At 52.4% G+C, this 14,229-nt stretch overlaps 1 protein-coding gene across 5 annotated transcripts in view; it reads right to left on the reverse strand.

The window, feature by feature from the left end:
- ARHGAP22 (Rho GTPase activating protein 22) overlaps window positions 1-14,229 on the reverse strand; it is a 178,193-nt gene that overhangs the window by 23,114 nt on the left and 140,850 nt on the right. For all 5 annotated transcript variants that reach the window (XM_055538336.1, XM_055538346.1, XM_055538358.1 and 2 more), the window contains one exon: window positions 12,619-12,747. In XM_055538336.1, the coding sequence (XP_055394311.1) occupies window positions 12,619-12,747 (129 nt within the window). The remainder of the gene's footprint in view (window positions 1-12,618; window positions 12,748-14,229) is intronic.

A 14,229-nucleotide genomic window follows, 5' to 3' on the forward strand; every position in this document is an offset into this window, starting at 1 on the left:
ACGTCACAGGGCTGTCAGTAACTGTGGAAGAGCCTAATGCACTGGGCACATGGAATCAGGTGCTTGATCAAAGTGGGCATCTCCTGACCCAGGAGGGCCAGCCCAGGACTGGGTGGGCTTTGCCTGCCCTGGGAGCCCAGCAGGAAAGGGAGACAGCCGAGATTCCCTCTTGGAGCTGATCTCCAAGAGACTTCAGGCTGGCTCTCTCTAGTAAAGGGGAGAGCATATAGCGGAGAGACGCAATGAGGAAAATAGTTATTAAATTCTCTCGAGATTCACAAACCCTTCCTGTTCTCTGCGCCCCTCCCCAGGACACCTGCCATCCTCCCTGCATGCAGCCCATGGCGTGTAAATCCACTTTCCGTCGCTCCCACACTGTGCCCATGCGCACTGCCCTCCTCCAGGGACTGTGTGCGTGCGCAGTCGTGCCTGACTCTCTGCGATCGCATGGACTGTAGCCTCCAGGCTCCTCTGTCCATGGAATTTTCCAGGCAAGATTACTGGAGTGGGTTGCCATTTCCTACTCCAGGGGATCTTGCTGACCTAGGGATCAAAGCCGCCTCTCTTGTGCCTCCTGCCTTGGCAGGCAGATTCTTTATCACTGAGCCATCTGGGAAGCCCCCCTTTAGCAGCCTCAAAGCTGCTCTGAACAGCTGTAACAAATTGTCTGGGCTGTAACCAAGTCTCAACAACCAACAGGCTGAAAATCAGCTAGGGGAGAGAAATACAAGGAGAGGCTAACATCTCAGGGGCTTGTTCTGCCCAGGGCAAGCCCATCCTCAGGGCAGAAGTGACCGCCACCTTTCTGGTGTTAACCAGCCCCCAGGCGTTGGGGACTTCCTGAAGACTGGAGAGGCAAAGGTGGGCTGAGCAGTGGACTTGAAGTTGGCAGCCGAGAGCTGGCATCCTGCCTGCTTCCCTCAATAGTGGTGATCCTTTGCAAGTCTCCGTGCCATGGAAGGCTAGGTTCTTCATCCCTGCACGGGGGCTGCCCACCACCCGGGCGAGAGGTAGGAGGAAGCGTCCCAGCTCTGTCTCTTCCCCTCAACACGCGTGCTCGCTCCCCCAGCCCGGGGACCGGTTCCGCCGCTGCCCCCTACCCCTTCCCGCAACCGACCCGTCTCCCCGATCCCTCCCGGACGCCCCGCGGCGCGCCGGCTCAACGCTGTCCTGGCACAAGCGCAGGATCTGGGTCCAGGCGCGCAGTCGGCCTGGGACGCAGCTTCCACTCGGCTTCGCGGGGCGCCCGTCCCCCCTCCCGCGCTACCTGGGGCGGCCGGCGCGCAGCAGGCGGGCAGGCGGCAGGGCGGCCGCGGGCAGGCGCGGCACCCTGAGGAGGCCCGCGCGGCCGGCATCAGGCCCATGGCGCTCCGGCGCGGCAGGAATGCCCGGCACGCGCGCAGGTAGCGTCTTGCCCGCCGCCCGCCCCGGGCCCGGACCCTGGAGCGAGGGAGGGAGGGCCCGGGACCTGCGAGTTTCTGAAATGCTGCTCCTGGAGTTCAGACTTCTGACCCGCTTCTTCCTAACGCTCGGTGTATGAAGAAGTACGGTGTACAGCACCGTAGGAATACTAGCAACTCCCAATGATCCGCCCCTTCTTCCTAAAGGACTCGCTTTAGGAGCTTCCGCTCCCAGCAGAATGGAAGGCAGGTGTTCCAGGTGGAGGCAACGGAGGCTCAGGGAGGTCAGGTGACTCTGTTTGGGTCAAGCAGCGGGATGAGTGCTGAGCCTGATCTGTAACAGGGCTGCCGAACACGGAGATGGTGTTCTGGCATCTAACACTGCCGAGGGGCCAGCGCCCCAATGCCACGGAGGGTGCTTAGGACTTAGGCGTCCTGTGCAGTCCTGAGCGATATGAGTATTAATGTCCCCATTTTACAGATGAGACAGCTGAAGCTCAGAGAAGTTATGTAATTTTCCTAAGGTCACACAACTAGTAAGTGACAGATCTTCAATTCAAACCTATACTGTCTTTTTGCAAAGCCTGTGAACCCAGCGAAAAAAGCCCACACTTCCAAGGGTGCAAAGTGTGAGCACCGACATGGGTGCACAGCCTTCACCAGGAGGGAAGGCGGACAGAGAAGCAAAGCTGGGGCCCTGAAACGCCAGAAGAAGGAATGGAGATCCCCAGGGGTCTATGGGAAGAAATCTGTAAGGGAGGGGCTTGGGGGAGCCCTGGGGGTGGAAGGGGTGGGGGCTCATTAGAAATAAATTTGTGTTAAACTGCTAAATTTGTGACAGCAGCAATTGGAAACTACCACAATGGATTTTTTTGCATTAATTTTCATTCTAAAAAATTACAATAAAATATTCATTTTGATTGGAGTTTTTTGGTGTCCCAGGCCAGTGACGCCCACTTGTCCTGGTCCTGACACTAACGCGGGGGTGCGGGCTGAAGTCCTCCCAAGCGCTAGGAATGTGTGGCAGGGGTTCCTTCAGTGTTCTTCCCTCCCAGAGTCCAGGTAAACATAAAGGTGGGAAGGGCGATTCATGGGGACAGGGGCCATAAGTCAAGGAATATCCTGCCCAAATCTGCCCCCCAAAGCCTGGGGCTCCCAGGGCCCACAGTCCGCAAGGTCTGATCAGCTCTGTCCACATTAGAGAGAGGTCCAGGGATTGCCCTGGTGTTCCAGTGGTTACGACTCTGCCTTTCAATGCAGGGGATGAGGGTTCAATCTTTTGTCGAGGAACTAGGATCCCACATTCGTGGAGGCAACTAAGCCCAAATGCCACAACAGTCCTGATGCACCTAAATTAATTAATTAATTAGTATAAAATATAAAGAGAAAGGTCTGAGGGCTCAGTTGGGGCACCTGCTCCAGGAGCAGGGGGCCCTACCAGTTAGGCTGACTGGCCCTGGTGCTGACTTGCTTTCTCTTATCTGAGCCCTGGTGTTCCCACCTGTGTGGTTAGACTGGCCAATCTCTATGAAACCCCTTCACCTAACCTGTGCCTCCGCCCCCCCTCCCCCACATTCCCAGGTGGATGGAGGTCTGCAGCTGCCCCCTATTTAGAAGGCTCTGGACTCTGGTGAGCACTGCCGTAATGAGCTCTAGGATAAACCCTGGCTAGGCCAACACCCATGCCACCCTGTGGGCTTTTTTTTATCCATGAGGCCTGGAGTGAGGGGTGGGTGTGCAAAGATAGTTATGAAGCTTTCCTCTTGGGCCAGGACCAGGGAGCTGAGAGGCTGGGGGTGGGAGTTCTGTCTTCTCAGATGAACAACTGGTGACAGGTGACCTCTTGAGCTGGGGTGGCTCTCGTTTCTGGGCAGGGTCCAGTCCCTTGGGGACTACCTCTGTCCTCAGTCTTACCTCCCTCTCCCTGTCCCCACACCACTTTTAAGACAAGGCAGATCCAGAGGCTATGGTGCCTGGCAACAGAGCATCTTTGGATGGGCTCAACCTGAAGGTCAGCTGCGCCTGCTCTGAACCCTGCTGTGTGCTGTTAAGGCAAGTTGCTGAACCTCTCTGGGCCCCCGGCCCTCTCTATAATCTAATTTTGATACAATAAACCCCTGTCAAGAGTAGCGAATGGCAAGCATGAGATCACTTCCTCTTTCCTCAGACTGACATGGAAGACCAAGGCTGTCTGGGAAGAAACTGGGAGCCAGTGAACCCGACCACAGGGCACCCCGAGTGGCCCTGGCATCCGGCTCTTCCAGAGCCAGCATCCAGCCCCAGGGCTCGGAGCTCCAGCAGACCTGCTTATAGTGCCAACCTCCTGCTTACTCCTCTGGGACCTGGACAGATTACCTGGGCCTCCCTGCTGCTCAGGCTCCTCACCTTAAAAGGGGCTGTAGCGGGTGGGACTGAGTCCGAAGGGCCACTGTGAGGGTCAGTCGGGGTTGCAGAGCCCACCACCAGGACACGCTGAATAAATACCAGCTGTTCTGGAGAGTGGCCCAACTTCGCCCCTGTGGCTGGCAGTTACCAGGACATCACACAGTGTTGCTGGCAACACCCTTCACTGGCCTCAGCTTAGCAATGACCATGACAAGCTCTTTTTAGCCCTGGGATCTGAGCTCTTAGTACACAGGGGAAGCCAAGCAGGCCCCGTTGCAGGGGCATTTCCAGCACAGTTGCTGGGACGGAAGGAGGACTCAGTGAGCCAGCAAGGTGGGCAAAGGGCAGTTAGCTGAGCAGTTAGCATCCTGAGCATCACAGGAAGCAGTGGTGAGCAGCCCCTTATAAATCACCCTCGCTGGCTTGCCAGGCTCTCCCAAGATAAGGCAGCAGCTCCCCGACCTTGTTCCCTTGGTAAACCGCCCCAGGCTCCCTGGCTGCAGATCAGTGGGGTCTGCGGTTGGGGGCTATTTCCCCAGTGGGGATCTAAGACTGCAGACTCCCGGGGCACCGCAGGTGAGAAGCCTTGAGGGCTGCAGGAGAAGGAGGCCAAAGGCTGCTGTGTCCTGACCCTTATACTTCTGAGAGGACTGATCTGGCCTCTGCAAGCTTGGGGCTCCATGGGTTCAAGGCCTTTGGGGGTGATTCCTCTTCCACTTGACATGTGGTCCCTCAGGGCCCACCAGAACGGGCCCAGGGTACCAGAATCAGGCTCAAGTGCCCCCGTCTCCTGGTGCAGGGACTGAAGCCCAGCCCAGGTCAGCAACAGCCGCATCTTTCTCCTTTTGGAGAAGCTGCCAGGGAAGGCCCAGGCCCACTGGTTTGGTGGGTTAACATTCAGCGGAAATGGAGATAAGATGCTCTCTTCCTGAATCTCCCGGGAGCTGGGCTCTGGAGTGAGTAGTGCTGGGCAGAAGGCTGCACCACTGCCAGCCTGGGCTGGGGCCGGTGACCTTTCATCTTCAATCTGTGCCTTGAGGGCTTCCATTTGGAGATACCATTCCAGCAAGTAATGACACAACCAGCTGGCCTAACAAGGGTGCTTTGTGTCTCTGCAAGTTGTCCTGAGGCTGGATTTTCTCCATGTCAAGTGTCCTGCCCCGTGGCCTCTGGGAGCTGCCTCTGTCCCCTCCCTCCCTCCATGATTTGTGAGGAATCCAGGACAGGACTGTCAGCTCTGGGGGGAGGGGCCGGGGAAAGCCTGCAGAGGCCTGTGGGAGTCACATACACATACACGGCCCCGAGGTGGGGCCGGCATGGGAGCACAGGTCTGATGGCCACGGCAGGCCTGCTGCTGGCCCCTCGTGCCCCTCCTCAGTAGGGACTGGCACTCTGGGCAGGGACACCATTCCCAGGCCAGGCTCCTGGCACCAGGACTGCTGCTCTGTGCTGCAGCCTGTAAGGCTGAGACAGCTTCTGGGCTTTGCTTGGCACTGCCCACTGGGTAGGGGGGGTAGTTACTATGCCCCTAGTTACTGAGCTGCGAACCCCGGTCCTCAGACTCCTGCATCCACACTGCCCACTCAGGGTGCCTGCAGTGAGCAATGACGAGCAGGCACTGCAAACTCCCCTGTGCCCAAATGGAGCTGCCGTCTTGCTGCATTGTCCCAGACCTGCTCTGGGCTGTCTTCCTCTCTCGTTTAATTCCAGTTCTTTCTTGCCGCTTGATCAGACCCCTGGGTGTTCACCTTCACTGCTCCTTCTCTCTCAAACCCATATTCAGGAGATCTTGTAGGTCCTGTTTTCAAAACAGATTTGGAATTTGCTCCCCTTCACCACCACCCACCATAGGGGAAGTACTCTTGCTTACTGCCTACATTACTGCAAGTAGACCCCTGGCTTCCCCTTGACCCACTGTGGTCAGCAATGAGAGCTGCCCTTTTAACTATTTATCAGATCACATCCTTCCTCTGCCATCAGGCTCCTTTGATCTTCCCTGTCCCTCACTCCTTCAGACCACCTGCCTGTGAATGGGTTCAAGATCACATCAGCACTCTCTGCTGCTGCCTGGGTCTGACACACACCCACCCTACATCCTCCTGGCTCACTTTCACAACCTCTTCAAGGCTTTGGGTGTCACTCTCTCGTTAGGTCCACCCTCACCATTGTGTTTTCTTGTTGTTCAGTTGCTCAGTCATGTCTGACTCTTTGTGACCTCATGGACTGCAGCATGCCCGGCTTCCCTGTCCTTCGCCAACTCCCGGAGCTTTCTCAAACTCATGTCCATTGAGTCGGTGATGCTATTCATCCATCTCATCCTCTGTCATCCCCTTCTCCTCCTGCCTTCGATCTTTCCCAGCATCAGGGTCTTTTCCAGTGAGTCAGTTCTTTATGTCAGGTGGCCAAACGGCTCTATTTTTTTCTTGCTGTAACACTCAACACCTTCTAACACAGTAGTTCTCAAAATGTGGGCCCTAGACCAGCAGCATCAGCATCACCTGGGAACTTGTTAGAAACCAATTCTAGCGACTTAGAAACAGGTTCCCAACTCTCAGTCTCACTTTACAAGCCTTCTCCTGGGTGGTTCCAATGAGAACAATTGTCCTATGCGCTGGAGAGCATAGAATGGAACCTCCGTCTGATCCCTGTGGGGTGCCCGGCCTGCACATGGCAGATGCTCTATGTTAAATAAATAGAACTATTCAGTACTGAGACTGCAGGGCACTTTGTAGCCATTTTCTCTCTTAATTCTCATGACAATTCTGCAAAGACGATGTTCTTTTTCCCATTTTGCAAACAAGAACACAGAGAGAGTAAGTGGCATGCCCAGGGTCCCACAGCAAGCAAAGGGCAGAGCCAGATCACACGCAGACCACAGCCTGGCACCAAGACCTGTGCTCACTCTGACTCCTTCAATACTTCAGCGCAAAAGGCTTTGCTAATAAGCACTTTCCTATGCACATAAGACACACTTTCAAGTACTTGCTGGCTCTCTCCAGATAACCAGGCAAGACAGGACTCACCCACGAGCACTCACTAGATGCTGGGTGACTGGTACTCCATGACTCCTTTCTCTTCCCTTTTATAGAGAGCTGGAGAAGGCAATGGCACCCCACTCCAGTACTCTTGCCTGGAAAGTCCCATGGGCGGGATTGGGACTGGTAGGCTGCAGTCCATGGGGTCACTAAGGGTCGGACACGACTGAGCGACTTCACTTTCACTTTTCACTTTCATGCATTGGAGAAGGAAATGGCAACCCACTCCAGTGTTCTTGCCTGGAGAATCCCAGGGACTGGGGAGCCTGGTGGGCTGCCGTCTATGGGGTTGCACAGAGTCGGACACGACTAAAGCGACTTAGCAGCAGCAGCAGCAGCTGGGAGGTACTGCCCAACAGGGCCTCTTGGGGGGCCACATTGCTAGAGCTGGGCCTGGAAGTCCAGAGATTCAGTGGGGAGTGCGGCCCTCTTCACACTGTCAAGTCTTCTGATCCATGAACATGGGCTGTCTTTCCCTTTATTTAGGTCTTCAATTTCTTTCAAGAATGTCATTTTCAGAGTACTAAGTTTTGTACTTATTCATTAAATTTATTCCTTAGTATTTTGTCTTTTGGATGCTATTATAAATGAAGTTTTCTTAATTTCAGTTTCCGTTTCCTCAGTGCAACTGTATAGAAATACAGCTTACTTGACCTTGTATCTTGCAATCTTGCTGAATTTTTTTATTAGATCTAAAATAGATTTCTTAAGATTTTCTATATATGAGATTATGCCATCTGCAAATAGATTACTTGTTTCTCCTTCCTAATCTGGATGCATTTTATTTCATTTTCTTGCCTAAGTGCTCAGTTTGAATGTCTAGTACAATGTTGAACAGAAGTGGTAAAAGCAAGAATCCTGTCTTGTTCCTGAAAAGCATCTGGCTTTCTCCATTAAGAATGATGTTATCTGCAAGTTTTTATAGATGCCCTTTAGCAGGTTGAGAAAATTCCTTTCTGTCTCTAGACAGTTGAGTGTATTTATCATAAAATGGTGCTGCTGCTAAGTCGCTTCAGTCGTGTCCGACTCTGTGCGACCCCATAGATGGCAGCCCACCAGGCTCCTCTGTCCCTGGGATTCTCCAGGCAAGAACACTGGAGTGGGTTGCCATTTCCTTCTCCAATGCATGGAAGTGAAAAGTGAAAGTGAAGTCACTCAGTCGTGTCCGACTCTTTGCGACCCCATGGACTGCAGCCCACCAGGCTCCTCTGTCCATGGGACTTTCCAGGCAAGAGGACTGGAGTGGGGTGCCATTGCCTTCTCCGGATTTTATCAAATGCCTTTTTTGAGTTGATTGAGATGATCATGTGGTTTTTGTCCTTTATTCTGCTGATGCATCACATTAATTAATTTTCAGATGTTCAACCACTCTTGCATTCCTATGATAAATCTCGTTTGGTCATCATGTGCAATCCTTTTATAGGTTGCTGGATTCAATTACTCTTGTATTTTGTTGAGGAATTTTCCATCTACACCCACACGATGCTGGTGCTCAGCAGTTCTTCTCCCTCACTGGCATCATCATTGCTGTTTCATCTCCCAACTTAAAAAAATGAAACTCTCTCTTTGCCTGACTCCCCACTTCGGCTACTGTCCCATTTCTCTGTTTCCCTGTACAGTAAACTGCTTGAAAGAGTTGGCTATGCTCACACTTCAGTTCCCGTCCTCTCATCCTTTCTCATGCCCACTATCATCAGGCTTTACCCACAGGACTCCACCAAAACCACCCTTGTGCAAGTCACCAGCGAGCTGTGCCCACCACCTGCTCTCCCCTGGCCGATGTATCAGCAGTTCATAGACACTTCTTCCTTAGGTGGCCTCTTCACTCAGCTCAGGAACCACAGTCACTCCTGGCTCTCCTCAGCCCCCGTGCTGGCCCCGCCTCTGCTTCCTGTTGTCCTACTCGAGGGCAGCTCAGGGCTCAGCCCGGGTCCTCTGCTGTCTCTTCACTGGCTTCGTGATGTCTCATCCAGACTCATGACTTCAAAACCCCATCTGTGTGTCAATGGCTCCCAAATTCCCTTTCCAACCCAGTCCTCTCTTCTGGTCTCTAGCCTTAACTGTCTAACTGCCTACTTGATACCTAAACTTGAGCCTCTAACAGGTACCCCAGACTAAGTCCAAAGTGAAGTCTCTATTTTCCTTCCAAACAACTGCACTTTCTCTTTTCTCTCTTGTCTCAGTTAATGACTAATCCACCCTTCCAGTTGGCTTAGATCAAAACACCTTGGAATCACCCTTGACTTCTCTCATTCTCTTACGCTTTTCACCCTTTCCAGTAAGGGAAGTACTATTGGCTCTACCTTAAAATATATCAGGAACTCTATTATTCCTCCTCACCAGTGCCATCTGGAGCCAAGCCACCATCATCTCTCACCTGCATGATTGTATAATGAGCTCCTAACTGGTCTCCCTGCTTCTGTCTTTGCGTCTTGCATCCATTCTCCACACAGCAGCCAGAGGGATCCTGTTGGAACCCGAGTCAGACTCGGCCACTGCTCTGTTCAAGACCTGCCAACGGTGCCGCCTCGCCAGAGTCATCACTGTGCAAGGCCCTCCTGCTTTAGCAGCCCCTGCCTCCTCTCTCCCTTCCACAGCTTGCTCCAGTCATACTGGCGTCCTTACTGCTCTTCCAACATGGACACCCCTGCCTCTACTTTCAAAACTCTCTGCCCAGATATGTGTGCAATCGCCCTTTCATCTCCTTTAGTCAAATGTCACTATACACTGAACCCTCCGTCACTCCCACTTGCCCTCCCCATCCCAACTAGTGTGCTGTCTGTTTTCTTTCCTAGAATGTGTCTCCACAAGGGCGGGGACCTTGTCTGTCCTACTCACTGCTGTGACTCCAGCCCCTAGAACACATCCTCCAACGAATGACTGGCTGGTTCAATAATGAATGCCCAGACAAGAGGCACTCTATCAGGGCCACTCCTGGGCAGGCCATCAGCAGTCACCAGCTGCCCTGACCCGCTGGCCAGCCCCATTTTCTCTCTGGGGCAGCCAGGCTCTCCCCTGCCCACAGTAGGCATGTTGCCCGTTTGTGCCTGTCAGAGGTGGTCGCTTTCTGCCAGAACAAACATGCTTGAAAGGGTTCACAGCCTCCGTTATTAAACAGTGAAGGGCTGATCCCCTAAGCCTCCTTTGCAGGGGAACCCAGGCTAATAACAGCTTTGCCAGGAAACCTGCAGAGGCGGATGAAGCCCCCCCTTTGAGAGCCCACACTTGCCTGGACATGTCTGTCACCGCTAACCCCTGGGATTTCTGCGTTTCCTCTATACTTCTGGTCGAAAGGAGATAAACACCTTTGATGGCGGTTCCTCTTTAAATTCTTGTGAGTTCTTCGGCACACTGCACTGCCTGAGAAGTCTGTAAACGCTGGGGGGAAGAAGGCTGGGGGAGGGGCAAATCTGGATTCTATGTGGGATTCTGCAAATGGTTCCCATTCGGCAAGCACAGAGACAGATGGACAAGCACGTGTGTACAGGGAGTCAACACACCCTGAGGACAGGTAGACCCTGTGTGGTGTGAGAGTGCCCTGATGGGCTGGGACAAAGCACAGCTTCAGAGGTCAGAACAACTCTTTCAGTTCTGCTCCTGACTAGCTCTGTCATCTTGGGCAAATTATTTAGCCTCTTTGACCTTCAGTTTCTCTCCTTTCTTTGTTCTATTTAGTTTTTGATTTTTTAATATAGTGAAATATGCAGACATTCAAAAAGTATTTAAAGCACATAGCCACAGAGATGCATAGTATTAAAAATGCACACCTGCGTAACTAGGCCTGCTATCTTGACTTTACAGCATTTGTCTTTTTGTTTTACTTTATATTTCTTGCTGCCTAATTATTTGGCCATAAATAGTACAGTTTCCCTCTGCCGTATTTTCTAAAAATGTTTATTTTTATTATGCCCCAAGGCATGTGGGATCTTAGTTCCCCAAGCAGGGATTGAACCTGCATGGAAGCTCTGGATCTCCAAGGAAGTTCTATTTTTCTGCCCTATTTTTGACTTTATATAGATGGAATTGCTGCCCTAGTCTCACAGTATGTTTTTAGGGTTCATGCATATTGTTGGCTGGAGCTGTAGTTCATTCATTCTCACCGCTGCAGTTTTCTGTTGTAAGAACGAATTGTTTCTTTCTCCACTGCATTGCCGCTAAACTCGTGGTGCTTTCTGTGACTCGTTCAAAGAGCCTCTTGCTGCCCAAGATCACGGCGACGTCCTCCTCTCCCTAGTGCTCAAAGGCGCCACCTGAAAGTCCAGCCGCACAGGCATCTTCTCTGGGTTCTATTCTCCTCCACTGGGTCACTTTCAACTACCTTGCACCAAAAGGAGCCTGTAGAGGCTGCAGAAGTTCCTGGGTGCACTTGAGTATTCCCAGGCCATTAAACTGGGGCTGTGGGTCAAAGGCGCCATGATCACCAAGGGGCAGGGAGGCCACGGCTACCAGGGTAGGGCCCACTTAGGAAGCCCCCAAAGGTGAGCTTCTGCCCCGGCCTGGATGGTGCATCAATCAAATACTATGCAACATGGAGAGAGAGGATGTTCATGGCTCATGTGGTCAGGACACGGCTGGTCCTGTCTCCATACTCAGTGGCAAGTTGGTGGCCCCAGCCCAGCCGACATGGTGATCCTTTCTACAAACGCTTTCCACGGCGACTGCACAGCTGGGCATCGCTACTGCTTCCTGTGCCCCAAGCCCAGACCTGCGGCACATCCTGCAGCCCCATCTTCAGGACAAGTCTCAGCTGACCATTCTCCACGTCTCCTCCACTCCCACTCATGCCCAGGCCCACATCCTTGTCAGATGAGTCTCAGCCTTGTCTTTCCATGGCCCACCCCTCACACGGCAGCCAGAGGGCTCTTATAAGTCAAATAGTGTCTGTCTCCTGTTCAGAGCTCTCCCTGGTGTCCCATCAATTTAGAAGGAAACCTGAAATCCCCACTACATCCCCAAGGCTTCAGGTCCTCCATCTTCCCATTCTGACGCCTCAGACCCTCTGATCTTCCTGAGAGTCCTCGTGTTTCCACGGCCCTTTCCCAACCCTTCGCACTCTCTGGTCCCTCTGCCTGCATCTCTTTTCCATATCCTAGGCTTTCCCGGTGGCTTCACTAAGTTGGCTTAATAAACAACACTTGACATAGCACCTCTCTGTCCTTCCATGGGCTCTACTTGGCTCCCTTCATTTCTCCCCAGTGGACATCATGGATATCGTCTGTCTCTCCCAGGACAAGGGAAGGGGGAGGGGAGGGGAGAGGCACCCTCTGGTTTAATTCTTAGCCCTGGAATACCACTCCATACATTGCAGGCACCCAATAAAAGTGTAGAATAAAGGAGCAGGTGAGTAAATGGCAACTTTTGTTTTCAGGTCAGGTCCAGGGCTGTGTAGGCCATGCAGGGGCCACAAGTCTCAGCAGAGGGAAGGACTTGGTACCTCACCATCCAATATGACCCTGAGCACCTACTTCTGGTCTCAGACACACCCAACACTCAGCAAGGATCTGGACACAGGCAAGTACACACAAACCACAGGACTTTAGGTCAGAAGAGGCCATGTTTTTGAAAAGTGGCCCAAGTCTCCCCTGCTAGGACCTGCATGGTCCACCAAGGGGTGACTCCTGAGGGCCGGCAGCAGAAAAGGACACCACCGCCTGTCTGTCTGCTTCCCACAGGAAGCATGGGACTCAGCCAGCAAGTCCTGAGAGAGAGGGGTCTTGCAGGCTCGGTGTGGGGCGGAGGGGCATGATTACCTGAAGGCAAGGGTTCTAGAGGGTGAGCATGCGCGCTACGGGCAGTACCTCGGCCAAACGGGGCCCAGATGACCCGGCGGATGGCCTGCACCCAGTCTTCCATGTCCCGCTGGGAGCTGGCCATGAGCAGGAGCGCCTCGGGGTTGGCCGGCACCTTCTCCCGCTCCCCGGCACCACCTGCAAGACAGAGAGAACAGGCTTACTGCAGGCACCCGGGCAGACACGGGATGCCTCCCCCACAGGGCTCTCTCCGGCCCAGCACCAGCTGGCTGTCATTCCCTGGGGTGTGAGACGGCTGTCTCTCCAAAAACCATTCAGCAGCAGCTGTGCTTTCTGGTTCTATATTTGCACATCTTCACACCTCGCATATCTGTCTTTGGGGCCCTCTTGGGTTTCTGCCTTAGCCTTCTTGGTTATTTTTCCCTATTATTAAAATCATCCTGGGGTACTATTAGGAAAAAGCATGCAGATTTGACAGCAGCTCAGAGAAGTTCAGACGCCAGAGGAGCTTCAGTACGTATTTTGTTTAAATCAACTTTACACATCTTTAAACCCAGCTAAATGTCACTATGTGGTTTTAACATGGGCTCTGACATCACAGCCTGCTCTCCCACCCCTGAAAACAAGGCCTGATGCTTCACACGTATTAAAGTTAAAGAGGGAATTCTCTGGCGGTCCAGTGGTTAGAATTTTGCATTTTCACTGACGGGACTCTGCGTTCAACTCCCATTAAGAGAAATAACATCCTGCAAGCCGTGCAGTGCAGACAAAAAAAGAAAATTTTTTTTAAGTTACCGAGACTATATTAAACCAGGATGGAGCAAATACTCCAGAATTCTCCACCTGTCCCCACTCACAGCTAGATACTGGATTATTATCCAAAGGCAGAAAGATAGGAATGCCCAGACAGTTTTTGATGAATTGACTTTTTCTACAGTAGCTCCAGAGGTCCTTGAGTTTTCATGTGCAAATGAATTAATTTTGGAGATATACCTAAAACAATTTATACTGAACTGAGGTCTACAAAGTATAGGCAATTTAAGGGATTTTCAAGAATAATCTTATTCTTATGGCCCATCCCATAACATAAAACTCACCATTACTTGCTAAGGTCCCAGAACCTCAGACCCTAAGTGGGTTTACCTGCTGATGGGGTGAGTCCCAGACATCCCTGTTCCCAAGGGAGTGGGATGACAGGAGAGCCGTGAGACCCAGGCCATTCCTTTCTGGAACCCACAACCCAGTGATGGAGACCAGACAGGAGTAAGTGAACCAGAGCACATATGACTCTCCTGATGAACAAAGCTGACACACATCTGTCCGTCCAGGATTCTTTCATCTTCACAACGACCCTGAGTGAGGTACTGTTACTATTTTCATTTGACAGACAAGGAAACTGACACACAGAGTGGCTATGGAACTTGTCTGAACTCACACAGCTAACACGTGGCCCAACCAGTCCATCCTAAAGGAGATCAATCCTGAGTATTCATTGGAAGGACTGATGCTGAAGCAGAAGCTCCAATACTTTGGCCACCTGATGCGAAGAGCTGACTCATTAGAGAAGACCCTGATGCTGGGAAATACTGAAGGCAAAAGGATATGGGGATGACAGAGGAAGAGATGGTTGGCTGGCATCACCGACTCAATGGATATGAG

This window comes from Bubalus kerabau, chromosome 1 (assembly GCF_029407905.1).
Source record: "Bubalus kerabau isolate K-KA32 ecotype Philippines breed swamp buffalo chromosome 1, PCC_UOA_SB_1v2, whole genome shotgun sequence".
In the NCBI taxonomy this organism is placed as follows: domain Eukaryota; kingdom Metazoa; phylum Chordata; class Mammalia; order Artiodactyla; family Bovidae; genus Bubalus; species Bubalus kerabau.